Source organism: Dendropsophus ebraccatus, chromosome 9 (assembly GCF_027789765.1).
Source record: "Dendropsophus ebraccatus isolate aDenEbr1 chromosome 9, aDenEbr1.pat, whole genome shotgun sequence".
NCBI classification, from domain to species: domain Eukaryota; kingdom Metazoa; phylum Chordata; class Amphibia; order Anura; family Hylidae; genus Dendropsophus; species Dendropsophus ebraccatus.
In genome coordinates this window covers 70,173,241-70,199,740 of record NC_091462.1, presented here as the reverse complement: position 1 = coordinate 70,199,740, position 26,500 = coordinate 70,173,241, and the positions used below count along the sequence as shown (strand labels likewise).

Below are 26,500 nucleotides of genomic sequence, written 5' to 3'. Positions count from 1 at the left end.
CTTGAGACAGGACATGCAGGTGATCAGGGAGAGGGTTCGCCATGTGGAAGACCGTGTATCTGGTCTGGAGGATAGAATGGAGCCGATCCCTGCAGCTGTAGCTGCCTTAGAACACCAGGCAGAGGGATGGCGCCAGAAAGCAGATGATCTGGAAAATCGCCTCAGGCGAAACAATCTTCGCATACTGGGCTTGCCGGAGAGGGCGGAGGGACAGGATCCGATTGCCTTCATGACCCAATGGCTGACTACCCTGTTGCCTGAGGTGACCTTCTCCCCTGCATTTGCTATAGAGCGCGCTCATAGAGTCCCTGCACGGCCTCCGCAACCTGGAGCACCTCCTAGGCCTTTCCTGGCCCGTTTGCTGAATAGCACAGACCGAGATTTGGTTCTGCGACATGCCCGACGCTTGCCAGAGATTTCGTATAACGGAGCTCCTGTTTCCATCTTCCCTGACTTCTCGGCGGAGTTGCAGAAGAAACGCGCGACGTACATGGCGGTGAAACGCAAGTTGCGGGAGAAAAATATCCCTTACTCTATGGCGTACCCTGCACGTCTGCGGGTAGTGGATGGTGATAGAGCGGTATTTTTTGGGACTCCACAAGAGGCGGAGGAATGGCTCTATCGCCAACATGGTCGTTCTCCTAATCGCCCATAGCTGGCGGTGCTACCTATCAGTCCCTGAACGCATAAGGTACTATGTTATGATGGTTTATATTCCGGGACATAATTAAAGGGACCTACTCTTGGAAGCCTGATGTTTGCCTTCTGTTTTGGGCAAGTTATGCCCGATATTCTACCCGCAGGGAGATATGACTGTGCTCATCTCACAGCTCTGGATATATGTCTTCTGGAAACTGTGCTTCCAGACATGAAGAATGTTACCTGATGTGTTGGGCCATGCTTAGGGATGGCTCTAGATACTTATGTGTGATGCTGTACTGTACCCTCTTGTTTTTTCTTTGATTGTCGTCCTGTTTGTACTCCCCCCCTTTTAGTCTGTTGTGCTGGCTGTTCCCCTGTATGTTTCTCCTGCCTGTGGCAATGTATGTCTCCTGTATGTGTCTTCACAATCTTAACCGTTGCCACTAGGGGGGGACATTGCTCTACTATGGCAACCTAGGGAGGAGAATTGGATTACTACTTTGCCTGAGGATCACTGTATTATTATTATGTTTTATTATTCACATGCTATGTTATCCGTTAAGCTGCAATGGTACCAGGGGGTTTTAGATCTGGAACTCGGAAGTTACTGAGTTTTGTTTGATGCTCTAGTCTCTCCTGTCTTCTTTTTCTTCTATATTCTCCATTATACGGTGGTGCTAGATACATCATATAATGTAGTGGGATTCTTCCCCCGTATTGTGATCTTTCACGAAATTTAGTGCAACAGAGGTGTGTCTATCTCTGTTTTCTATGTCATTAGTTGGAGTTAAGTTTGTTTCATCACCAATGTTCGGTGATCTAGTTGATAAGCACTGGGGCAGTATATTTATATGTTTAATCTTTCTCTTGCACATACTAGTGAGATTCATATATCTATTGAGTCCGGTCACTTGCCACTACGGGGGACACCTACTAGCCATTATCTGTGTAAGGTTGTGATATGGCATCTATAACGGTGATGTCATGGAATGTCAGAGGTTTGGGTACACCACGAAAACGACTCATGGTTTTCTCGCATGTTAGACGGTTTAATCCCCATATTCTATGCCTCCAGGAGACGCACCTTACATCTGACACATCTCATAGGCTGAGGAGGTCATGGGTACAATGGTCTGAGCATGCATATCATACCTCTTACTCTCGGGGGGTGTCCTTATTAATTAATAAATCCTTGAAATGGGACCCAATTACTGTCCGGAGGGATAGAGAGGGGAGGTTTATATTTGTTTTTGCATATATTGACAATAACCCTTACGTGCTTTTAGGCATTTACAATCCCCCGCACGCTCCTTTACAAGTATTGCATCAGGCTATGGTTTTTGCGGCTCTGTATCCGCAAGCTAGCGTGCTCTGTATAGGGGACCTTAACATGATGGTTAACCCTCTCCTGGATAAACACAATGCGGGTCCCTCAGTGAGTTCTCAGTCCACATCTCCTTTGAAATCTCTCATGGATGAACTCGGGTGGGTAGATATATATAGGCACCATCACCCTAATGGAAGGGATTATTCATGCCATGCAGCGGGTAGACATTCTCTGTCTAGAATAGATCATGCGATAGGTACGCCATCTGTGGCCTCTGCCGTGTCTAGGGTATTCTACTCCCAGAGGGGAATATCGGATCATTCCGCGTTACTCTTATACATTCACACTACAGGCGCACCTAGGGTGAGGAGTCACAGGATACATCCCTTTTGGCTGTCACTAATTGGTACTCATGACAGAATTCCTGATCAGATATCTCAGTTTCTCCTTGCTAATGATCCGCATGAGAATAAAAACATCTTGTGGGAAACGTTTAAAGCATATCTGCGGGGTTGTGTACAGTCTACCATTTCATATCTGAAGCGTGAATCCACCCGGGAGGAGATGGAGTTGGCTTCCCGTTGTCTGCATTTAGAAACGCAATACGTGCAAGATCCTACCGAAGGGCATAGAAACGCCTGGATGGTAGCGGGCCGTCAATATTTGCTCCATATTAAAGAAAAGGCCAGTCGAAAGTTATTCTTCACTAAGCAAACATATTTTGAACTGGGAAACCAATCTAGCAAAATGCTCGCACATTTGATCCATCAGAACTCTGCTTCTCCAGCTATTATTAGGATAAGAGATTCACAGGGGATGATTCACGCTTCAGATGATGGTATAGCTGCATGTTTTACTAACTTCTATATGGATCTGTACAAGACTAGAGTGGATTACACTCAGTCAGACCTGTGTGGTTACCTTGATGGTCTGGTGTTCCCCACCTTAATGACAGATAGTAGAGACGATTTGGAGGCAGCATTTACAACTGAGGAGCTTCTGGATGCTGTGGCAAATATTAAAGCAGGTAAAGCTCCGGGCCCGGATGGAATCCCGATTGAGGTCTTTAAACGTTATATTGACCAGGTCCCCTCTCTTATGTTGAGTATGTATCAATATGCTTTTGATGAGAATAAGCTCCCAGACTCTATGAATGAGGCCACTATTATTGTATTACTGAAGCCCGATAAATACCCCTTAGACTGTAGCTCATATAGGCCCATTTCCCTACTTAATTTAGATTATAAAATTCTCACAAAGATGTTAGCCAACAGACTTAATAAATATATTACTGAAATAATCCACTGTGACCAATCGGGATTCATTCCGGGCCGTTCCACCTCGGATAATATCCGCAGAGTACAATCTCTTGTTCAAGTAGGGGGTATGAAGGGAGCGGATTGGGCCTTGGCATCATTAGATGCGGCTAAGGCATTCGATTCCGTAGAGTGGGGCTATCTCCTGGAGGTATTGAAACGATTTGGTTTTGGACCGAATTTCCTTAGGTGGGTAGCACTACTGTATCAAGCCCCTAAGGCACGCATTATGATAAATGGAGTATACTCGTCATATTTCTCGCTATCCCGGGGCACCCGACAGGGGTGTCCACTGTCACCCCTACTATTCGCACTGGCCATTGAACCTATAGCATTAAGATTATGGAAAGACCCACTATACAAGGGCATTATAAATGGTGATAGGGAGGATAGGGTGGGATTATATGCGGATGACACTATCCTGTTCATGTCCTCCCCACGCACTACCCTCTCACTAGCGATTACTCTTTTTAATTCTTTTGGTAAATATTCGGGTTTATATATCAACTGGTCTAAGTCCGTTTTCATGCCTTTGTGTCCGGAGGATTGGGCGGATAGTGCCCATGGGTTACCTGTTGTGTCCCAATTTAAATATCTGGGAATTACGATTTGTAGACAATTCTCCCGTGATGCCTCCATGAATATTTACCCTCTCCTGGAGTATATAAAAACTAAGTTCAAGATTTGGGCGACTCTTCCCCTTGCTGTGCCTGGGCGTATTAATCTTATAAAAATGGTGATTTTGCCTAAATGTCTGTATATGCTGGAACATGCCTCTGCCCCAATTCCACTTTCTTTCTTTAAATCTCTTCACTCTCTCTTTCCCTCTTTTGTGTGGGGTGCCTCCAGGTCCAAATTGAGTTTGCAGACACTCCAACGGCCTAAGTCATTTGGTGGGATGTCACTCCCGGATTTGTATCTATATTATCTGGCGGGACAGCTTCGATATCTTCGGACATGGGTGGAGGCGGAGATCTTGCCGAATAGAGAGCACCATTTGGCCCATTTTTTGGATCTCCGGCATTTGTGGCCTGTTTTAGAGGGCGGGTACATAAAACCTTCTAAGCTTCTACCACTGCATAAATTGGCCTCACGGGTCTGGGGTGCCGTTAAAAAGTTATTAAATTATCAAGGGGTGATGGTGGATACTCCATTATGGTACCATCCTAACCTACCACATTTTTCTGTACATCTGGAGCCTCTCTTCTGGATACGGCACGGTGTTTGTAAAATAAGGGATGTGTGTAGAGATCAAACTTTTTGTTCCTTTCAACAATTGCAAGACAAACATGATCTACCTAGGGGGTCTATGTATAGATATTTGCAGCTCAGACATGCCTTTCATGCCCAGTTTCCCCGGCCTTCTCTACCTTTCTCTGAGTATCCCCTTATTGGAGTGTTCAGATCTCAGGGTCCTGGAGGTCTAATCTCTGCACTATACTCATTTCTCATTCAGTATCGCATAGACAACAACCCTCTACCAGTGGAAGACAGGTGGCGTTGCTCTTTAGGAGAGTTGTCTGAGGATGAGTGGTCTGATGTTCTATCTTCTCATTTATATGTTTCTCCTGCCGTTAACAATAGATTGACTCAGCTATTTATCATTCATCAAAGTTATCTAACACCTGTACGGATGCATAGAATGGGCAGATATCCTTCAGAGGAATGTCATAGGTGCCACTGCCCGAGGTCAGACTTCTGGCATATGATATGGGCCTGCCCAGAGGTCGAAGCATTCTGGTCTGAAGTGTCGGCTCAATTATCACAGATTATAGGAATTACAGTCCCATGCACGCCCAAGGTGTGCTTATTGGGTTTATTAGATGAAGAGGAGTGGCCGCACTACCATAGAATCTTCCTGAAAGAGTCCCTATTCATGGCACGAAAGACGGTGGCAATGAGATGGATGGACATCAGACCCCCATCAGTGAGTAAATGGAGAAAGCTAGTCAACTCTATGCTGTCTTACGAGTTTATTGTTTACAAACACAGGGGGTGCCCTGGGAAATTCCGTAAAGTGTGGGGCTGGTGGTGCGACTCGCCTCTGACAGCATTCCAACCTAGTAGGTTTGTGCGGATAAACGAACACAATGTTCCATCACCCCGTGGTGAGGATTAATTTGATTTCAGGACCTCGTTATGTGGTGCTGTCCGTATTGATGTTATTGTTCGATATGTGTGATATTCTTCCTTACTATGTAATATGGTTTTTCTACTGCCCATCTTTGCTTTCTTTTGTGTTCTGTGAACACAGACGCCTCTATTACTGCTCGGCTGAGCTGTCAAGTACATAATGTATGTATTATTTCACATTGTTTGTGTCTGTTCCTTATCCTTCAATAAAAAGAGTTTTAAAAAAAATATATATATAAATGGCCCCTACAAGAAATATGGGGAAAAGATGTTCCAGGTAAAACCCCCTCAAAGGACAAGAGGGCATTGCCTCCGCCTGGAGAAAAAAAGGTTCAATCTCCGGAGGCGACACGCCTTCTTTACCATGAGAACTGTGAATCTGTGGAACAGTCTACCACAGGATCTGGTCACAGCAACAACAGTAGAGGGCTTCAAAACAGGGCTAGACAAGTTCTTAGACCAAAATAATATAAATGCATATGTATAGAACTTATCATCCCTCCCCCTTCCCTGTATCCATCCCCTCCTAGGTTGAACTTGATGGACATGTGTCTTTTTTCAACCGTATTAACTATGTAACTATGTAACAACAGTAGAGGGGAAAGTGGCCATGTTTTTGTAGAGCTGGATAACCCCTTTAAATGAAACCGCTGTACCAGCTGCACTGCTCTGCTCTTACAGGGGTTGTCACCTAGTCTGCCCTGCTCCTACAGAGGTAGCCACGCAGCTTTCCTAGTCTGCACTGCTCCTACAGAGGTAGTCACCCAGCTTTCCTAGTCTGCACTGCTCCTACAGAGGTAGCCACGCAGCTTTCCTAGTCTGCACTGCTCTTACAGGGGTTGTCACCCAGCTTTCCTAGTCTGCACTGCTCTTACAGGGGTTGTCACCCAGCTTTCCTAGTCTGCACTGCTCTTACAGGGGTTGTCACCCAGCTCTCCTAGTCTGCACTGCTCCTACAGGGGTAGTCACTCAGCTTTCCTAGTCTGCACTGCTCTTACAGGGGTAGTCACTCAGCTTTCCTAGTCTGCACTGCTCCTACAGAGGTAGTCACGCAGCTTTCCTAGTCTGCACTGCTCCTACAGAGGTAGTCACGCAGCTTTCCTAGTCTGCACTGCTCCTACAGAGGTAGTCACTCAGCTTTCCTAGTCTGCACTGCTCCTACAGAGGTAGTCACCCAGCTTTCCTAGTCTGCACTGCTCCTACAGAGGTAGTCACGCAGCTTTCCTAGTCTGCACTGCTCCTACAGAGGTAGTCACCCAGCTTTCCTAGTCTGCACTGCTCCTACAGAGGTAGTCACCCAGCTTTCCTAGTCTGCACTGCTCCTACAGAGGTAGTCACCCAGCTTTCCTAGTCTGCACTGCTCCTACAGAGGTAGTCACCCAGCTTTCCTAGTCTGCACTGCTCCTACAGAGGTAGTCACCCAGCTTTCCTAGTCTGCACTGCTCCTACAGAGGTAGTCACGCAGCTTTCCTAGTCTGCACTGCTCCTACAGAGATAGTCACGCAGCTTTCCTAGTCTGCACTGCTCCTACAGAGGTAGTCACGCAGCTTTCCTAGTCTGCACTGCTCCTACAGAGGTAGTCACCCAGCTTTCCTAGTCTGCACTGCTCCTACAGAGATAGTCACAGCTTTCCTAGTCTGCACTGCTCCTACAGAGGTAGTCACGCAGCTTTCCTAGTCTGCACTGCTCCTACAGAGGTAGTCACGCAGCTTTCCTAGTCTGCACTGCTCCTACAGAGGTAGTCACCCAGCTTTCCTAGTCTGCACTGCTCCTACAGAGGTAGTCACGCAGCTTTCCTAGTCTGCACTGCTCCTACAGAGGTAGTCACGCAGCTTTCCTAGTCTGCACTGCTCCTACAGAGGTAGTCACGCAGCTTTCCTAGTCTGCACTGCTCCTACAGAGGTAGTCACCCAGCTTTCCTAGTCTGCACTGCTCCTACAGAGGTAGTCACCCAGCTTTTCTAGTCTGCACTGCTCCTACAGAGGTAGTCACCCAGCTTTCCTAGTCTGCACTGCTCCTACAGCTGTAGTGTGTACATGGGTGTATACATGTAAATACTCGTCTTGTAGTGTGTACATAGTGTACCCACTACAGAACGTGTATATACAGGTATTCAGCCACTACAGGATGTGTACATATACGTATACAGCTTTGTACACAATACAGGACTTGTATGTAGAGGTATACAGCTATGTACTGCATAGCAGTATCACGTCCTGTAGTGGCTGTATACCTGTATATACACATTCTGTAGTGTGTACATAGGTGTATACCTATATGTACACATCCTGTAGTGGCTGTATACTTGTATATACATGTCCTGTAGTGGATGTATACCTGGATATACACTCCTGTAGTGTGAGCATAGCTGTATACCTGTGTATATATTCATCCAGGTTTCTGCTGAGACCCCCTAATAATAACAGATAATAATAAAGGCTATAGACTAAACGACACGGCCTTGTGTTGATGCTCAGTGAGTTCCTGCTTGGCGTGGCCAAGTGGATGTGGCTTGTAAAAAAGGGTGTGGCTTGCAAAAAGGGGAGTGTCATAATTTTTGTTCAATTATCGTAACCATTATGTTAGTTGTTTGGGGGGGCTGGTAGTTGTGTGAATGGCGGGGCGGGGGGGAGGCTGAAGGAACTTTATGTTACATTAAGGGGGGGGGGGCGGCGAAAAAAAAGTTTTCGCACAGGGCGCCATTTACCCTAAGGCCGGCCCTGGGGTACTCGATGGTGCTCGTTACTCGGCCGAGCATCTCGCGATACTCGAGAAAATCTCATCATCCGTTTCCTGTAAGTTTGGGGCGCTATTTCGCAGCCAATAAACATGCAGGAGACTCTTTGGTACATCCTGCGATCACGTGGGACCCATACATGTCGATAGCAGCGATTTGGTTGGCCAGATCAGATGACCCTGCTATATAAAACTCGGCGCCAGTAGTACTCGCTTCAGATGTGTCCTGGGAGAGATCAGGGACAGAGTTGCTGCTGGTCAGGGAGAGTGTCAGTGTAGGATTTAGGTTAGGATTTAGCGTTCCAGTAGGCAGGGAATACTAGCAATACAAACAAACAGCCCTTTTAAGGGCTTCAAATCGTTTTTTAATAGTATTACTACAGACTGCTGGCTGGGACTTGCAGTGCTGCTACCACGATTTCACCAGCACACTGTGGTGACCGGCTGCTGTAAGAAAGGGGACATTAGGTGTTGCACACAGACCCCTAAGAAGTGCAGCACTGCTCAGTGTACTCTTTTTTGATTTTAGGGCTGGTGGTGCAGCTATATTACACTGTATTGCTGGGATTTGTAGTACATCCTGTATACAACTACTTCACTGCTTAGGGGCTTTTAGAGTGTGTATAGTTCACGCCAATACCAGATTGAACCGTCCAGCCCCCCCTAAACTAGTGGGCACTACACTGTATTGCAGGGATTTGTAGTACATCCTGCATACAACTACCTCACTGCTGATTTTGAAGGGGGTGTCAGAGTGTGTATAGTTCACGCCAATACCAAACTGAACCGTCCAGCCCCCCCTAAACTAGTGGGCACTACACTGTATTGCAGGGATTTGTAGTACATCCTGCATACAACTACCTCACTGCTGATTTTGAAGGGGGTGTCAGAGTGTGTATAGTTCACGCCAATACCAAACTGAACCGTCCAGCCCCCCCTAAACTAGTGGGCACTAAACTGTATTGCTGGGATTTGTAGTACATCCTGCATACAACTACTTCACTGCTTAGAGGCTTTTAGAGTGTGTATAGTTCACGCCAATACCAGATTGAACAGTCCAGCCCCCCCTAAACTAGTGGGCACTACACTGTATTGCTGGGATTTGTAGTACATCCTGCATACAACTTCACTGCTGTGCTGATTTTGAAGGGGGTGTCAGAGTGTGTATAGTTCACGCCAATACCAGATTGAACCGTCCAGCCCCCCTAAACTAGTGGGCACTACACTGTATTGATGGGATTTGTAGTATTTCCTGCATACAACTACTTCACTGCTGATTTTGAATGTGGTGTCAGAGTGTGTATAGTTTGTATGCAAAAGAAAGGTGGGAGCTACTGTAAATCTGTAACTGGGATGCTGCCCATGTCCTGATTACAGAACATATACACAACAACAAAGAAGGACAATGAATGGCGCACCCACAATCATATAATAATAAATGTAATATCTTTATTTCCAAAATATATGTACAAAACAGCAAATGGACATACACTTAAAAACACCTAAAAACCCAATACGGGTAAACCATCACAGGGAGTACACATGACAATAAATATGTCCCTCCCACCGCAGCCCCAACAAAGCAATAACTACCAGGCCCAGTATGCCAACCAATCAGATGGATATCAAACGCGGCTATTCCACATCTTCTCCTTCTTCTTATTATTATTATATGATTGTGGGTGCGCCATGCATTGTCCTTCTTTGTTGAGAGTGTGTATAGTTCACGCCAATTCCAGATTGAACCGTCCAGCCCCCCCTAAACTAGTGGGCACTACACTGTATTGCTGGGATTTGTAGTACATCCTGCATACAACTACTTCAATGCTGATTTTGAAGGGGGTTTCAGTGTGTATAGTTCACGCCAATAACAGATTAAACTGTCCAGCCCCCCTAAACTAGGGGGCACTACACTGTATTGCTTCTGTATCACTTCTAATGGTTCTCTGTGTCCTCACTGCCATGCTCTGACATCACACTACGTTTGCGGAGGAGCGGGACTGGTTGTCGGGGGCCCGCCGATCGCGCCCCCGCCAACCGGAAAACTGTTTTATTTAATTTTTTTTGTCTAGCCGTGGCCGGGGCCTCACCGCCCCCGGTCAGGGACATCAAGTGTACTCTTGATGGTGAGTGGTGAGTGAGAGCAGGCTAGCCACTTAGCTGTCAGCACCCAGGTTCATGTCCACTACATATCCCAGCCACTGGTCTCACTCCAATTTTTGGGTGGGCTCACTTGATTCCTCACTCACTTGTAATGGCTCTCTGTGTGCTGAATGCCATGCAGTGTCTTGTCTAATTTTTGGGGAGCCTCAATTGCTTCCTCACTCACTTGTAATGGCTCTCTGTGTGTTGAATGCCATGCTGTGTCTTGTCTAATTTTTGGGGAGCCTCAATTGCTTCCTCACTCACTTGTAATGGCTCTCTGTGTGCTGAAGGCCATGCTGTGTCTGGCCTAGTATTGGGGAGGCTCAGTTGCTTCCTCACTCACTTGAAAATCGAAAGGGTGGTGGGGGTAGGAGTGGGGAGTCATGTGATGCAGGGAATGTTACCCCAACTGCTACATTCAAATTGAAAATCGAAAGGGTGGTGGGGGTAGGAGTGGGGAGTCACGTGATGCAGGGAATGTTACCCCAACTGCTACAGGAGCGGGACTGGTTGCCGGGGGCCCGCCGATCGCGCCCCCGCCAACTAGCCAGCTGTTTTATTTTATTTTGTCTTGTCTAGCCGTGGCCTCACCACCCCCGGTCAAGAGGCATCAAGTGTACCCTTGATGGTGAGTGGTGACTGACAGCTGGCTTAGCCAGTTAGCTGTCAGCACCCAGGTTCATGTCCACTACATATCCCAGGGGGTGTCAGAGTGTGCATAGTTCACGCCAATACCAGATTGTACCGTACAGCCCCACCAAACCAAAGGATACTCCAAGCATTTTTCCTGATTTCTGTATTTTAGGCCTATCTAAGTTCCATACTGTGCAGTGTCCATAAAATGGTGAACCCCAGGGGTAAGGGTCGAGGGCGTAGGCGCGGGGTTCCAAGTGATGTGGTTGTCGGAGGCCGTGGTTGCCTCCTTTTTGCTGGGCCGTAACTGGCATCAATGTTGACTACTGGTGTGCCTGCCCTTGCCTCCTTGTTGCTGGGCCTTAACTGACATCCATGTTGACTACTGGTGTGCCTGCCCTTGCCTCCTTGTTGCTGGGTCTTAACTGACATCCATGTAGACTACTGGTGTGCCTGCCTTTGCCTCCTTGTTGCTGGGCCTTAACTGGCATCCATAATGACTACTGGTGTGCCTGCCCTTGCCTCCTTTTTGCTGGGCCTTAACTGGCATCCATGTTGACTACTGCTGTGCCTGCCCTTGCCTCCTTTTGGCTGGGCCTTAACTGGCATCCATGTTGACTACTGGTGTGCCTGTCCTTGCCTCCTTGTTGCTGGGCCTTAACTGGCATCCATATTGACTACTGGTGTGCCTGCCCTTGCCTCCTTTTTGCTGGGCCTTAACTGGCATCCATGTTGACTACTGGTGTGCCTGCCCTTGCCTCCTTTTGGCTGGGCCTTAACTGGCATCCATGTTGACTACTGGTGTGCCTGCCCTTGCCTCCTTTTGGCTGGGCCTTAACTGGCATCCATGTTGACCACTGCTGGGCCATAACTGACATCCATGTTGACTACTGGTGTGCCTGCCCTTGCCTCCTTTTTGCTGGGCCTTAACTGGCATCCATGTTGACTACTGGTGTGCCTGCCCTTGCCTCCTTTTTGCTGGGCCTTAACTGGCATTCATGTTGACTACTGCTGGGCCTTAACTGGCATCCCGGGTTCGTGTGTAATTAGCAGTGAGCTTGGTTGCGTGTGACAAGGGATGGAACCTGGTGGCGGCTCTGCAACTCGGCAGCCTCACACATGTACCATGCCTGGCCCACGTCTTCAACCTAGTGTTGCTGCGGTTTCTTAAAACTTACCCCAATGTGGCTGACTTGCTCACCAAGGTGCACCGCATCTGTGCACATTTCCGCAAGTCAACCAGTTAAACTAACTCCAGCTGCTACAGTCAAATTCAAAGTAAAATTCAAACTCAAAACAACGGTGGGGGGGGAGAAGTGGGGAGTCACATGATGCAGGGAATGTTACCCCGACTGCTAGAGTCAAATTCAATTCATAGAGTCGAGTGCAATTTTGCAGGGCTGTCTGGTCATCTATTGTATCTCCAAGATACACAGCACTGTTTAAAGGAACACACAGTGATAATGGTGGATCCTAATTTAGCATCCTTGTGTTGTCCATTTCGTACCATATAATCTGTGGATGTCAACTTGCGGGTGTTCTCTGCTGTGCTTTCATTTTTTTAGCTGGGGGCCTCTTAAGAAGACTGTATTGTTATTCTTCGTCCCTACCTCTAAAGAGTTACCTCTCACGCACAACTGCATGAGGGTGTAAGGCTAAATCTAGCCAAAATCCGGCTAGATTATGCACCTTTTACCTTCCTTGGATGTTTTAGCCGTTTTGAAGGCAGGATTGATCAGGCCTTACACCAGTAGCTTCTTTCCTTCCTTGGATGTTGTAGTAGCCTTTTTGAAGGCAGGATTGACCAGGTCTTTTTAATACACAGGCTAACACACTTGCCGTCTCTTAGAGACTCTTTAAAGGATTGAAAGTGTACTCTTAAGAAGACTGTATTGTTCTGTGTCCTCACTGCCATGCTCTGACGTCACACTACGTCTGTGGAGGAGCAGGACTGGTTGCCGGGGGCCCGCTGATCGCGCCCCCACCAACCAGCCAGCTGTTTTATTCTATTTTTTTGGTCTAGCCGTGGCCAGGGCCTCACCACCCCCGGTCGAGCGGCATCAAGTGTACCCTTGATGGTGAGTGGTGACTGACAGCTGGCCTAGCCAGTTAGCTGTCAGCACCCAGTTCATGTCCACTAAATATCCCAGCCCCTGGACTCACTCCAATGTTTGGGTGGGCTCACTTGCTTCCTCACTCACTTTTAATGGTTCTCTGTGTGCTCAATGCCATGCTGTGTCTGGCCTAATTTTTGGGAGGCTCACTTGCTTCCTCACTCACTTTTAATGGTTCTCTGTGTGCTCACTGCCATGCTAGGACTGGTATAATTTTTGGAAGGCTCACTGGCTACCGCTTCTACCTTGTTCACTCTGTCCTTGCCATGCTGTGTAAGGCTAAATTTTGGGGTGTTTCTTCATGTGCTACCTCTGTTTTAATGGTTCCCTGTGTTCTCACTGCCATGCTGTGTCAGGCTGAGTTTTGGGTGGTCCATATGTCTACCTCTGTTTTAACCAGGCTGTTGCACAGAATTAGGCATAATGGTGCCATTAGGCAGCCTCAGAGGCATGCATACATGCTGCCCCTGCTGTTTCCTGTCCACTTCCGTGGTGTTTCCATCATTTTCTGAGGTTGACAGGTTTTCACACGACCTTCCCCCTATCGAACTTGGGTCCGCTGCAAAAAAGCTTGATTCTCCCATTGACTTCAATGGGGTTCGTTACTCGAAACGAGCACTCGAGTATCGGGAGATATTTGTTTCGAGTAACGAGCACCCGAGCATTTTAGTACTCGCTCATCACTAATGTTTATCTGTCTTTATTTATATCATGTTTCTGTAAATGTTTGTCAGTATGTGTATCTGTATATATGCGTATGTGTGTATGTGTCTGTATATGTGCACGTGTGTATTTATCTGTATATGTGCATATGTGTCTGTATATGTGCATATGTGTAGATGTCTGTATATGTATATCTGTAATGTGTCTGCATGTGTGCATGTGTCTGTATATATGTATGTGTGTATATGTGCATGTGTGTATCTGTCATGTGTCTGTATACAGGGCCGGCCTTTGGGGTGTGCGACCTGTGCAACTGCACAGGGCGCATCACTCCTGGCCAGCTAGGGTGCGCTCTGGCAGACAGAGAGCTGCACATACTGTATAACTTAGACATAGGAATCTCTAGGTTAGATGTGCTGTGTGTCTGCCGGAGCGCCCCCCAGCTGGCCAACTCCCCTCCTCCCATGCTGGGTGCTTTGGGGCGCTCCTGCAGACACACAGCACATCTAGCTTAGAGATTCCTATTTCTAAACTTGATGTGCAGCCAGTAGGAAGGCGCTCCCCGGCCCAGGGACTCGGCAAATGAATGTTCCGGGTATAACCCGGTAAGCTCCTCCCCCTGTCAACAAACCCCACCCCCAGTGCCAACTGCGAGTGGGACAGTGAGTGCACAGAGCCTTCATCATCCTGCTGAGGGGCAGCAAATAAGGGAGGGGGGAGATGCAGGAGGGAGATAGCAGCAGCCTCATCCCTCAGTGTGCTGGGAACAGGCTAGTGTTTAGCAGCAGCCTGTACTCAGCACTGATACTACTGCACTATACTGCTGGCTGGAAGGAGTCTTTGCTGGGCTACTAACATTATATGGCATTTGTGATTGGCAATGATTTATTTAGCAATGATTTATCATAGTTAGTATGATGGAGGTCACCCAGCTTTCCCAGCATCCTGTATGTCAGTGTAATGGAGGTCACCCAGCTTTCCCAGTATCTTGAACTCAGTATGATTACTGTCACCCAGCTTTCCCGGCATCTTGTAGTCAGTATATGGCAGTCACCCAGCTTTCCCAGCATCCTGTATGTTAGTATAATGGAGGTCGTCCAGCTTTCCCAGTATCTTGTACTCAGTATGATTACGATCACCCAGCTTTCCCGGCTTCTTGTAGTCAGTATAATGGAGGTCACCCAGCTTTCCCTGTATGTTGTATAGTAGTCAGTATAATGGAGGTCACCCAGCTTTCCTAGCATCTTATATAGTAGTCAGTATAATGGTGGTCACCCAGCTTTCCTAGCATCTTATATAGTAGTCAGTATAATGGTGGTCACCCAGCTTTCCAGCATCTTATATAGTAGTCAGTATAATGGAGGTCACCCCAGCTTTTCAGCATCTTGTATAGTAGTCAGTATATGGAGGTCATCCAGATAGATAGATAGATAGATAGATAGATAGATAGATAGAAGATAGATAGATAGATAGATAGATAGAGATATTGTAACCTGCTTATGTTCCCTATGGGTAACAATCAATTGGGGGCCCACTCAGACTCGCTCGCCCCTCCCCTAGGCTGAACCCCTAGCTAAGCCCTTGTGTACAATTGTCTGCAGGAGCGCTAATCAGGAAGGCCACGGCCAGCCGCGGAGACACCTGTCCCCCTGTGTGTTGATAAGCACCTTTATCAGGAGTCGGGTGGTTTAGGGTGCTGGGGGTTAGGGGTGGCCCTCGTTGTAGTAGAATTTAGTCTATCATATCTAAATCCTTCAGCCTCAGCCTCAGCCTGGTTTGATTGTGGGGGTTGTCCGGAGGGGTGGGAGGCTGTGGGATTTAGTCTATGTCACTATTAGGGGGCATCAAGGGGGGCGCCGAAGGAAAGTTTCGCACAGGGCGCCATGTCTGTCTGTATATATATATATATATATATATATATATATATATATATATATATACACACATATATATATATATATATATGTATGTGTCTGGATATGTGCATATATGTTTATGTATATATGTATCTGTCATGTGTCTGTATATGTGCATATGTGTCTGTATATGTGCATGTGTGTGTATGACTGTATATGTGTATCTGGCATGTGTCTTATTACAAGAATCAGATCTGCGCATGATACTGATCAGGTGTTTTATAGAGGCCTTAAGTCCAGTGTGGCATGAAGTTTCTGTTTGCGGTGTCCAGGAGGAGGGGGGGGGGGGACAAACTGAATCTTTGCCCCGGGTGAAGGAAAAGCTAGCTACGCCTCTGCAATTATGTATGCATGTAGAAAGGTGTATTTTTCCCCCTCTTATTATGCAACTGGTTGGCCCATATATGCTAGCCGGCTAGTGTTACCTCATCTAGTTCATCCATTGTATCTGAAAATTCCTGGAATTCTTTTCTTAAGTAAGGTCATGTGATCCTTTGGTGACCCCCTGGAAATTGTGTTTCTGTGCTCTGAATAGGGGCTAGCAGCTTATTCAGCGGAACAAAACAATCTCTCCCCGGGGTTGGGAGCTCCTGACACACAGTTTAGATTTAATGACAGTTCAGTCTTGCTGGTGTATGTTTAAAAGGGCAAGAGGGCATTTTTACTCCCTGGCAAGCCACACAATCAGACTCATTACAGAGAGCTTCTCCTTTAGTAGCTTCTCCTCTTTCTGTCCCCTGGATGGAGGAGCCATCCAGCATAACAAAAAAACAAAAACTTGTAGTAACCTTGCACTACTCCCCCAGTGGTGCTTTTCCAACATTGCGGGTCCTGCTGCTGTTTTCCGTCAAGACACATATGAAATCATTGTCTGCAGCGATAATTTATCAATGCCAGTGATTGGCTGAGAAGACATTTTCTATGTATCGGGACACAGAAAAAGAGGCTCTGAGTAGGGCTGGCCAATAATCGTGAAAAAGCTGAAACTAAATATGGCCACAATGAACTTTAATTCTCAGGCAGGAAGTGGTTGACCGAGCAGGCTGATGAGCCACGGCCTGGAGTTGCGTAGAAGCACAGTAGAGCAACAACCAGGATGAACACTGGTTGTAAATTACCCCCAAGTAGTCCTCTGGGCGGGGAGCTGTGGGCAAGTAGTCACTGTGCCCTGGGCGTTCTGCAGCGCTAATCACGCCCCTCTGGGCGTGATTAGCCTGCATAATTCTGGCGACGTCACCGGAGGCACACTGTCCCTAACGTCAGCACGCCTACGTTCTTGCTGTGCCGCTCATGCGCAGTACAGAGGGTCCGGTCTGCGCCGTACTGCGCAGGTACAAAATAGCCTTGAACTCATTGCCGGATCTCCAGCAATGAGTTTGAGGCATTCTGCACCTGCGCAGTACGGTGCAGAGTGGACCCGCTGTATAGCAAGAATGTAGGCGTGCTGACGTTAGGGACAGCGCGCCTCCGTTGATGTCGCAGAACGCCCAGGGGACAGTGACTACTTGCACGCAGCTCCCCGCCCAGAGGACTACTTGGGGGCGATTTACATACAGGGCGCCAAGCTTATAAAGTAAGTTTTCGGCTTGTACATTGCAGGGACAGGGGGTGTAAAAGCAGGTTTGGGAGGTGTGCTGGGTGCTGCTACAGCACATTCCCATAGCGTTACAGGCGTTTTTTAAGTGATTGGTTCCCTTTAAACCCTTAAAGTTGTTAATAATCGTTCAATAATCATAACTGAGGTTACATGTTCAATTAATCAGGACATTGGCTTAGGCCATAACTGCCCAGCCCTAGCTGGAGTGGTGGACTGGCATGTGGGAAATAATGTAACACAATAAGCTTAAAGCGAATCGCTTTACGATTTTTACATCAATAGATGTAAAGCTTGGATGCCAGTGCTGTGGTCCTTTTATTGAACCGTGGCCCAGTTCCTGTGCACATCGCCGGTCTGTATCTGGGGGTGGGCGTGCCTCCAGTGCATCAGACTGGGACAGTGCCTGGGAATAGACCAGCACTGTGCGTGGTTAAAAAAAACATGTGGCACCTGCAGTCTATTGATGTAAAAATCTTAAAGCAATGTAACTGAAGGTACATTCACTTTAATCTGTTCATATAATATAATAACATAAAAGAAGTCATGGAGACACACCCTAGTACATAAAAAAGCAGTAATGACAAAATGGCAGTGTTACCTCAGGTAGCTGTGGTAAAAATTTCAAAGAAGTCTTAGGGGCTCTTCCATTGTTGTAAGCTGTAGACTGTTAAAATAATAGTAGCAGTTTTTAATTACTTGGCACTAATACACAATTAAATTCATTGACAAACAAAAACATTAATAAAATAAGGGCCCTGGCAGAAAAAGCACTTTCTTTTTACTATAAACTGTTCACTTCTGTCACTTCCTGACCACCTGCCAAACTGGGGACTAAGGCTGCATTCCCACGTTCCGTGATCCTGACGGATCACGGACGTGGACTGCATGTACCGGAGTCCCCCCGCGCCCAGACAGCATCTGTAATTAGATGCTGGGAGCGGGGGAGACTGTATTCATAAGCGCCGCGCTGTAGTAACATCACCGCACAGCTGATTCATTACAGTGCGGCGCTTATGAATACAGTCTCCCCCGCTCCCAGCATCTAATTACAGATGCTGTCCGGGCGCAGGGGGACTCCGGTACATGCATTCCACGTCCGTGATCCGTCAGGATCACGGAACGTGGGAATGCAGCCTAACAATGGTAGACAGGGGCGTTGCTAGGGTCCTAAAACATCCGGGGCCCGGGCCCACTGAGTGTCGTCATAAATGGTTAGCGAAGGAGCCCAGTGCAGAAGTTAGTAACCTCAATGACCGCTCTATTAGCCCTGCTCTATTGCTGCCACTCATAACAACTGTGGCTAAGCAGAAAGAGGCAGCCACCTGGCCTGGGCTCCTGTCAGGGTCACTGTCACCAGTAGCAGTACACCCCAGTGGTGAAAAATTGCCAAGTAAAAGCATTTCTAAGAAGTATGTCCCCTGCTTTTTCCCCTATATAGTAATAATGCATCTGCTGTATCCACCATAGTAATACATTTCCCCCTCTCTGCCTGCAGTAAACCCCCCCCCACACACACACACACTACTCCCACCTAACCCATACACACACACTACTCCCACCTGACCCATACACACACACTACCCCACCTGACCCATACACACACACACACACACACACACACACTACCCCACCTGACCCATACACACACACTACCCCACCTGACCCATACACACACACACTACCCCACCTGACCCATACACACACACACTACCTCATCTGGCAGCCATCCTCCACACATACACATTACCTCACCTAGCGGCCACCCCCGCCCCCCATCAAACCCACCCCCCACCCCACCCCCCAGCCGCCATCAAAGGTGGTTTAATATCCCCTGCTGTTAGTCCCCCTGTGTATACATCATATACACCCCATATGCATACACACACCCTAAACACACTGCACATACATCACATACAATACATGCATACACCATATACATATATCATATACACCAACACTGTACATGCATACACTCTATACATCATATAGACACATACACCATATACATACATCATATACACATACTGCACATATATACACATACTGGAAACATATGCATACACCATATGCACACACTGTACATGCATACACTTACTGCTCATATATCGTATACTGTACATGCATACACTTACTGCTCATATATCGTATACTGTACATGCATACACTTACTGCTCATATATCGTATACTGTACATGCATACACTTACTGCTCATATATCATATACTGTACATGCATACACTTACTGCTCATATATCGTATACTGTACATGCATACACTTACTGCTCATATATCATATACTGTACATGCATACACTTACTGCTCATATATCATATACTGTACATGCATACACTTACTGCTCATATATCGTATACTGTACATGCATACACTTACTGCTCATATATCATATACTGTACATGCATACACTTACTGCTCATATATCGTATACTGTACATGCATGCACTTACTGCTCATATATCATCTACTGTACATGCATACACTTACTGCTCATATATCATATACTGTACATGCATACACTTACTGCTCATATATCATATACTGTACATGCATACACTTACTGCTCATATATCATATACTGTACATGCATACACTTACTGCTCATATATCATATACTGTACATGCATACACTTACTGCTCATATATCATATACTGTACATGCATACACTTACTGCTCATATATCATATACTGTACATGCATACACTTACTGTTACTGCTCATATATCATCTACTGTACATGCATACACTTACTGCTCATATATCATATACTGTACATGCATTCATACATCCTTTACACGTTTACTACACACACTGTGCACCTTACATACATAAGCACACTTTACACACATACACTTGCACACTGCATAGAGACATCCACAGTTCTCATACACGGCCAGGCAGGCAGGCAGGCACACACTCACATACACACTTACTTTTGTCCTCAGCTCCTGTCCAGCCTCCCTCTTCCTCACGGCCCCGGCTCTCCTGTGTCCTCCCGCCCCTCCCCCTCCTCCCGACAGCAGAGGAAAGCAGGAAACATATTATGTGGAGGGAGCAGGACCCCAGACTACAGCATGAGGCAGCCTACTGGGCCTCTCCAGGAGCAGGGGCCAGCACTGGCTGTCATCTGACTGGGTAAGGTAAGAGCCCCATCAGATGACAGCTTGCACTCACTGACTGCTGCACATCCTGCTGCGGGGCCAGGACAGTCACATTCAGTGTGCAGTGTGCCCGCATCTGACTGGGTAAGTGCCTGAACCAGGGCCCAGTCAGATAACAGCTTGCACCGGCACACACTGACTCTGACTGCACGGGACAGTCAGAGTCAGTGTGAGTGCACTCACTCACTGACAGTCTATAGGAGATGCAGGGGGAGAAAACATTCGGGGCAGCAGGCATTTTATCCGGGGCAGGAGCCCCGGATAAAACTGCCTAGCGACGCCACTGATGGTAGATATCAATAAATAATTAATATTTAAATTAATTAATTTATATATAAATCACCATCATATATTGTAAAGTTTCAGGCAGAATTCCTATTTTTTTATATATAGAACAGTAGGCAACATCCAATTTTGATTAATCAAGAGCTTTGCATTGAAAAACATTCTAATAATTACCTTATAAATCCCCCCGGGAGGCTCTAATACTTAGGCCAAGTTCACACGTACCCTATCCGCAGTGGATTTCACGTTGTGAGTTCGCAGCAAAATCCGCTGCAGATACTTGCTTATTCACTTCAATGGGATGACATACAAAGCATATAAAGTGCTTTTTTCCCTGCACTTATTACTACATCAAGGCTTTACTTCCTGGATAATATGGTGATGTCACTTCCTGGATAACATGGGTATGTCACGACCCGACTCCCAGAGCTGTGCGGGCTGTGGCTGCTGGAGAGGATTATGGCAGAGGGATGCTCAGTGTCACTCCAGTGTTGTGCCCCTCAGTGTCCCCCTGCCATCATCCTCTACAGCAGCCACAGCCCGCACAGCTCTGGGAGTAGGGTCGTGACATCACCATTTTTTCGAGGAAGTGACATCACCATTTTATCCAGAAAGTGAAGCCTTGATGCAGTAGTAAGTGCAGAGAAAAAAGCAATTTATCAGCATTTCCCGTAATAAGTGTATATTGGTGATTTGCATAACTTTTGGGGGGGGGGGCAATACAATTCTTAAATTAAAAATTTCGCCGGACTTCTCCTTTAAAACACAGGCAACAAAGGTATGTTCTAAATACTTGTACTGATATCCATTCAGCAGTACCACCAGCTCAGTAGGCAGTCGGGGGTAACAGATTTACTTTAAATGTTTATATTGATAGTGTCTATATATGTACCCCCAGAATTGTAAAGTGCTTCAGAATGTGGAGGGATAAGATAAGTGGAATCAGGACAGCAGAGGCTCCCCCCTAAGGGTATGTGCACACTACAGAATCCCCGCGGATCACTCGCAGCTCGCCCCCAGCATCTCTGCCGGTCTCATAGGCTTCATTCTATGGTTTGCCAGATTCCGCCGTCTGCCCAAAGAATCAGTGGGTTCATTCTCTGGCAAACCGTAGAATAAAGCCTATGGGATCAGCAGAGCTGCGGAATCCGCCGTTATTCCATACTGTGCACATACCCTTACAGTGTTGTGTACCATCCCAGCCTGGGCAGTATATGGCACAACGACCCTGTTACATCAGTGCGGCCGTATACAACATCATGGCTGCAGCAAAACAGACAAGGCCTGGAAGGAGAACCAAAATGGCGGTGATGGACGACGGGACAGCGAATAAATTATTACTTAATTTTCCCATAATTCCATCAGTGGTGAAAAAGTTAAATAAATGAGAAAAGACCATGAATAAAATATAAGATGAGTCCTATCCCATACAGTACATATCTGCTGTTGTTACCTGCTCCATGTCACTTATCGGTGGGACACGAAGACGCAGTCCTGCTCCAGATCTGTTGATCGGCGGGGTTGCTAGGAGACCGCAGTGTCTGTACACGAACCAACGCTTCAGTACAGTCCGCACGGACACAAGGCTGCATCTACTGAGCCTCCTCCGCCATTCCGGTCCCTTTGTCCGGGGGCTTCTGTCTCCAGAAGACCCTGTAGTAGGTTACGCTGGTGATAAAGTCGCCTGTTACAGCAGCACTCGTCCCGTACCAGACTACCCGGAATGAGCCGCGTCTCTTGGTTGCTATGGAAGTTGCCAATCACTGCTGCGGGGATGGGCGAACACAAGGCAGTGAGCGGCAGTGAGGCAGTGTACGTGCTGCCATGGTAACGGGGTGAGGAGCCCTGCAGCCTGCCTGTCCAGTGTACGGAGAGCGATCCCGAGCCCGCCACACTTCCGCCATAGCTTCAGGGTTTCTCAACCTGCGGTACGCGTACACCCCAGGGGGTACACGCCGCAGGCTGAGGGGGTACGCGGGAGGGGAGGGGGGACTTTTGCTTTTGGTGCCGGGACACTGCTATCACCTAGCAATGTCCCGGCATCAACTACCGCCATTGGGCTCTCCTTCCTTCCCCCAGCAGCGATAGGACAGGGCTTGAAGATGCTGCTGGGGAAAGGAAGGAGAGCGCGCAGCTGGCAGGGAGCGCCGGTAAAACAGCCCCCGGACCCCACACCGCTCAGTATAGCCCCCCGCCGCCTGCTCTGCTTGCTTAGTTCCCGGGATTCGGGGGGTGCTATGCGGCGCTCAGCTTCCCTCACAGCAGCAGCTCACCATGCTCCGTCCCACACAGAACGCTGTGAGCTGCTGCTGTGAGGGAAGCTGAGAGCCGGCGCTGCAGGTCTGATGAGGGGTACACAGGGGTTAATTGGGAGAGGGGGGGGGGCGATTAATGAGCGCTGCATAGCACCCCCCGCATCCCGGGAACCAAGCAGAGCATCCGGCGGAGGGGGGGGGGGGGGGGGGGGGGGGGGGGGCGGCTGTACTGAGCTGTGTGTAGTGGGGGGGGGGCTGTACTGAGCTGTGTGTAGTGGGGGGGGGGGGCTGTACTGAGCTGTGTGTAGTGGGGGGGGGGGTGTACTGAGCTGTGTGTAGTGGGGGGGGGGGGTGTACTGAGCTGTGTGTAGTGGGGGGGGGGTGTACTGAGCTGTGTGTAGTGTGTGGGGGGGGGTGTACTGAGCTGTGTGTAGTGGGGGGGGGTGTACTGAGCTGTGTGTAGTGGGGGGGGGGGGGGGCTGTACTGAGCTGTGTGTAGTGGGGGGGGGGGGGGGGCTGTACTGAGCTGTGAGTAGTGGGGGGGGGGCGGCTGTACTGAGCTGTGTGTAGTGGGGGGGGGGGCTGTACTGAGCTGTGTGTAGTGGGGGGGGGTGTACTGAGCTGTGTGTAGTGGGGGGGGGGTGTACTGAGCTGTGTGTAGTGGGGGGGGGGGGTGTACTGAGCTGTGTGTAGTGTGTGGGGGGGGGGTGTACTGAGCTGTGTGTAGTGGGGGGGGGTGTACTGAGCTGTGTGTAGTGTGGGGGGGGTGTACTGAGCTGTGTGTAGTGTGGGGGGGGTGTACTGAGCTGTGTGTAGGGGGGGGGTGTACTGAGCTGTGTGTAGTGGGGGGGGGTGTACTGAGCTGTGTGTAGTGTGTGTGGGGGGGGTGTACTGAGCTGTGTGTAGTGGGGGGGGGGTGTACTGAGCTGTGTGTAGTGTGGGGGGGGGGTACTGAGCTGTGTGTAGTGGGGGGGGTGTACTGAGCTGTGTGTAGTGGGGGGGGTACTGAGCTGTGTGTAGGGGGGGGTGTACTGAGCTGTGTGTAGTGGGGGGGTGTACTGAGCTGTGTGTAGTGGGGGGGGTGTACTGAGCTGTGTGTAGTGGGGGGGGTACTGAGCTGTGTGTAGTGGGGGGGGTGTACTGAGCTGTGTGTAGTGGGGGGGGGTGTACTGAGCTGTGTGTAGTGGGGGGGGTGTACTGAGCTGTGTGTAGTGGGGGGGGGGGTGTACTGAGCTGTGTGTAGTGGGGGGGGGGGGTACTGAGCTGTGTGTAGGGGGGGGGGGCTGTAGGTACTGGCGCTCCCTGTCAGCTGTGCGGTCTCTGGGAGAGTTTGTACCGTGTCTCACCCCCCCCAACCCTTCACCTCCTCTCTCCATCTCCCCCCATCACCTCCTCTCTTGATTTGATTAGCTGGGGCTGCTGAACTTGGATAAAGCTCTAAGGTTGTCTGCAAAACATGGATACTGCCAATGACTAGCAGATCGCTGCTCGTTTACAGGTATTATCGGGCCCTGCTCGGCCCGTGTAATACCACCCTAACAAGGGGTGTAGTGAGCATATGGACCCCAAATGTGGTACAATGTCGTTAAAATGACATTTTTTACACTATAATGTTGGTCTAGCCTGAAATTTTTCATTTTCACAAGAAGTTAAAAGAGAAAAAAAACACACAAAATGTGTAGAGCAATTTCCCCTGAGTCCGTAAATACCCCACATGTGCAATGTGGTTGCAGGGCTAGCCTCCGAAGGGAAGGAGCGCCATTTGGATTTTGGAGGTTGGATTTGGCCAGAATGGATGATGAACGCCATGTCGCATTTATAAAGCCCCTGTGCTGCCAAGACAGTGAAACCCCCCCCCCCCCCCCCAAGTGACCCCATTCTGGAAACTACACCCCTCAAGGAATCTAACAAGGGGTGCAGTGAGGATATGGACCCCTTGATGACGGGTACGTTTGTGCCGTGAAAGTGAAAAAATAACATTTTTCACTTTCACGTAACCAATGGGGTCCATATGCTCACTGCACCCCTTGTTAGATTCCTTGAGGGGTGTAGTTTCCAGAATAGGGTCACTTGTGGGGTTTCCACTGTTATGGCTGTATGGGAGCTTTGTAAATGCGACGTGGCCCTTTGAAATCCATTCCAGTCAAATTCTGCTTCCAAAAGCTGATTGGCGCTCCTTCCAGTTGGAGGCTCATGCTGCACCCGCTTGGCACTTTATGTCCACAGGTGGGGTATTTCAGTACTCGGGAGAAACTGTGCTACACCTTTTGTGTTTTCTTTTTTTTCCTTTCATCTCCTTGTAAAAAATAAATAAATAAATAATGAAGGCTAGAACAATGTTGTAGTATTAAAAAAATTCATTTTTAATTTTTTACGCTACATTGCTCTAAAAATCTGTGAAGCACCTGTGGGGTCCAAATGCTCACCACACCCCTTGTTACATTCCTTGAGGGGTGTAGTTTTCTAAATAGTGTCCCTTTTGGGGTGTTCTTTATGTTTTGGTACCCCAGAGCCTCTGCCAACCTGAAGTGGTACAGTCAAAAATGACCAAATATAACAGGTGTTGAAATTCACTAGGCGCTCCTATATATCTGAGGCTTGTGGTTGCGTCAAATAACGCAATAGGGCCACATATGGGGTATTTCTATAAACTGAAGAAAGGGGGAAATAAATATTGGGGTGCATTTCTCTGATAATGATTTATAATTATGAAAAATATTGGATTACAAAAATCCCTGCACAGAAAATTTAAATTTTTACATTTCTTACACACTTAGCTTTAATTTTTGGTCGTGCTTTTGCAGAGTTTAGGGGGTGCAATTTCTGAAATGGGGTGCTTTGTGGGGCTTTCTAACATACAGTCCCCTTAAATACACTTTAAGGCTATGTTCACACTACATAAAAGTATGGCTGTTGTTGCCTACGGCAACAACGGCCGTACTTTGTATGCGTTTTTCCGCCATGATGCGTTCTTTCTATCGGTACCTTGATTGCGCATATACGACTTTTTGATCGCTTTCTATTACATTTTTTCTGGATTTGATGCGACCAAAAATGCGCAATTTTGCACTTTGGGATTTTTTTTTTGCGCTTACGCCGTTTACCGTGCGAGATCAGGAATGTGATTATTTAATAGTTCGGGCGATTACGTGTGCCGTGATACTAAATATGTTTATTAATTTATTTATTTATTTATTTATATTTATAAAATGGGAAAAAGGGGGGTGATTTGGACTTTTATTAGGGGAGGGGATTTTTTATTAATAAAAACACTTTTTTTTTTTTTTTTTTTTACATACACTAGAAGCCCCCCTGGGGGGCTTGTATATACATAGCACTGATCTCTCATAGAGATCAATGCTGTGTATATACACAGCAAAGATCCATTAGATCGGTCATAGATTGCTATGGCCTGCTGCAGGCCATAGCAATCTATTGCCGAGCCGGGATCAGCGTCATTCCGACGCTGAGGCCCGGCGCGGGCAGAAGAACGGATCACCCCGCGCGATCGCATCGCGGGGGGGAGATCCGTGCCACTAGACACCAGGGATGCACGGAGGA

General features: G+C 47.8%; 1 protein-coding gene across 2 annotated transcripts in view; it reads right to left on the bottom strand.

Moving 5' to 3' along the window:
* DNAH7 (dynein axonemal heavy chain 7) overlaps positions 1 to 22,712 on the bottom strand; it is a 262,909-nt gene extending 240,197 nt beyond the window's left edge. For both annotated transcript variants that reach the window (XM_069983597.1, XM_069983598.1), the window contains exons 1-2: positions 22,138 to 22,712; positions 17,821 to 17,886 (exon numbers count right to left, since the gene is read on the bottom strand). In XM_069983597.1, the coding sequence (XP_069839698.1) occupies positions 17,821 to 17,886; positions 22,138 to 22,146 (75 nt within the window). In that variant the 5' untranslated portion in view covers positions 22,147 to 22,712. The remainder of the gene's footprint in view (positions 1 to 17,820; positions 17,887 to 22,137) is intronic.
* Positions 22,713 to 26,500: the final 3,788 nt, after the last annotated feature.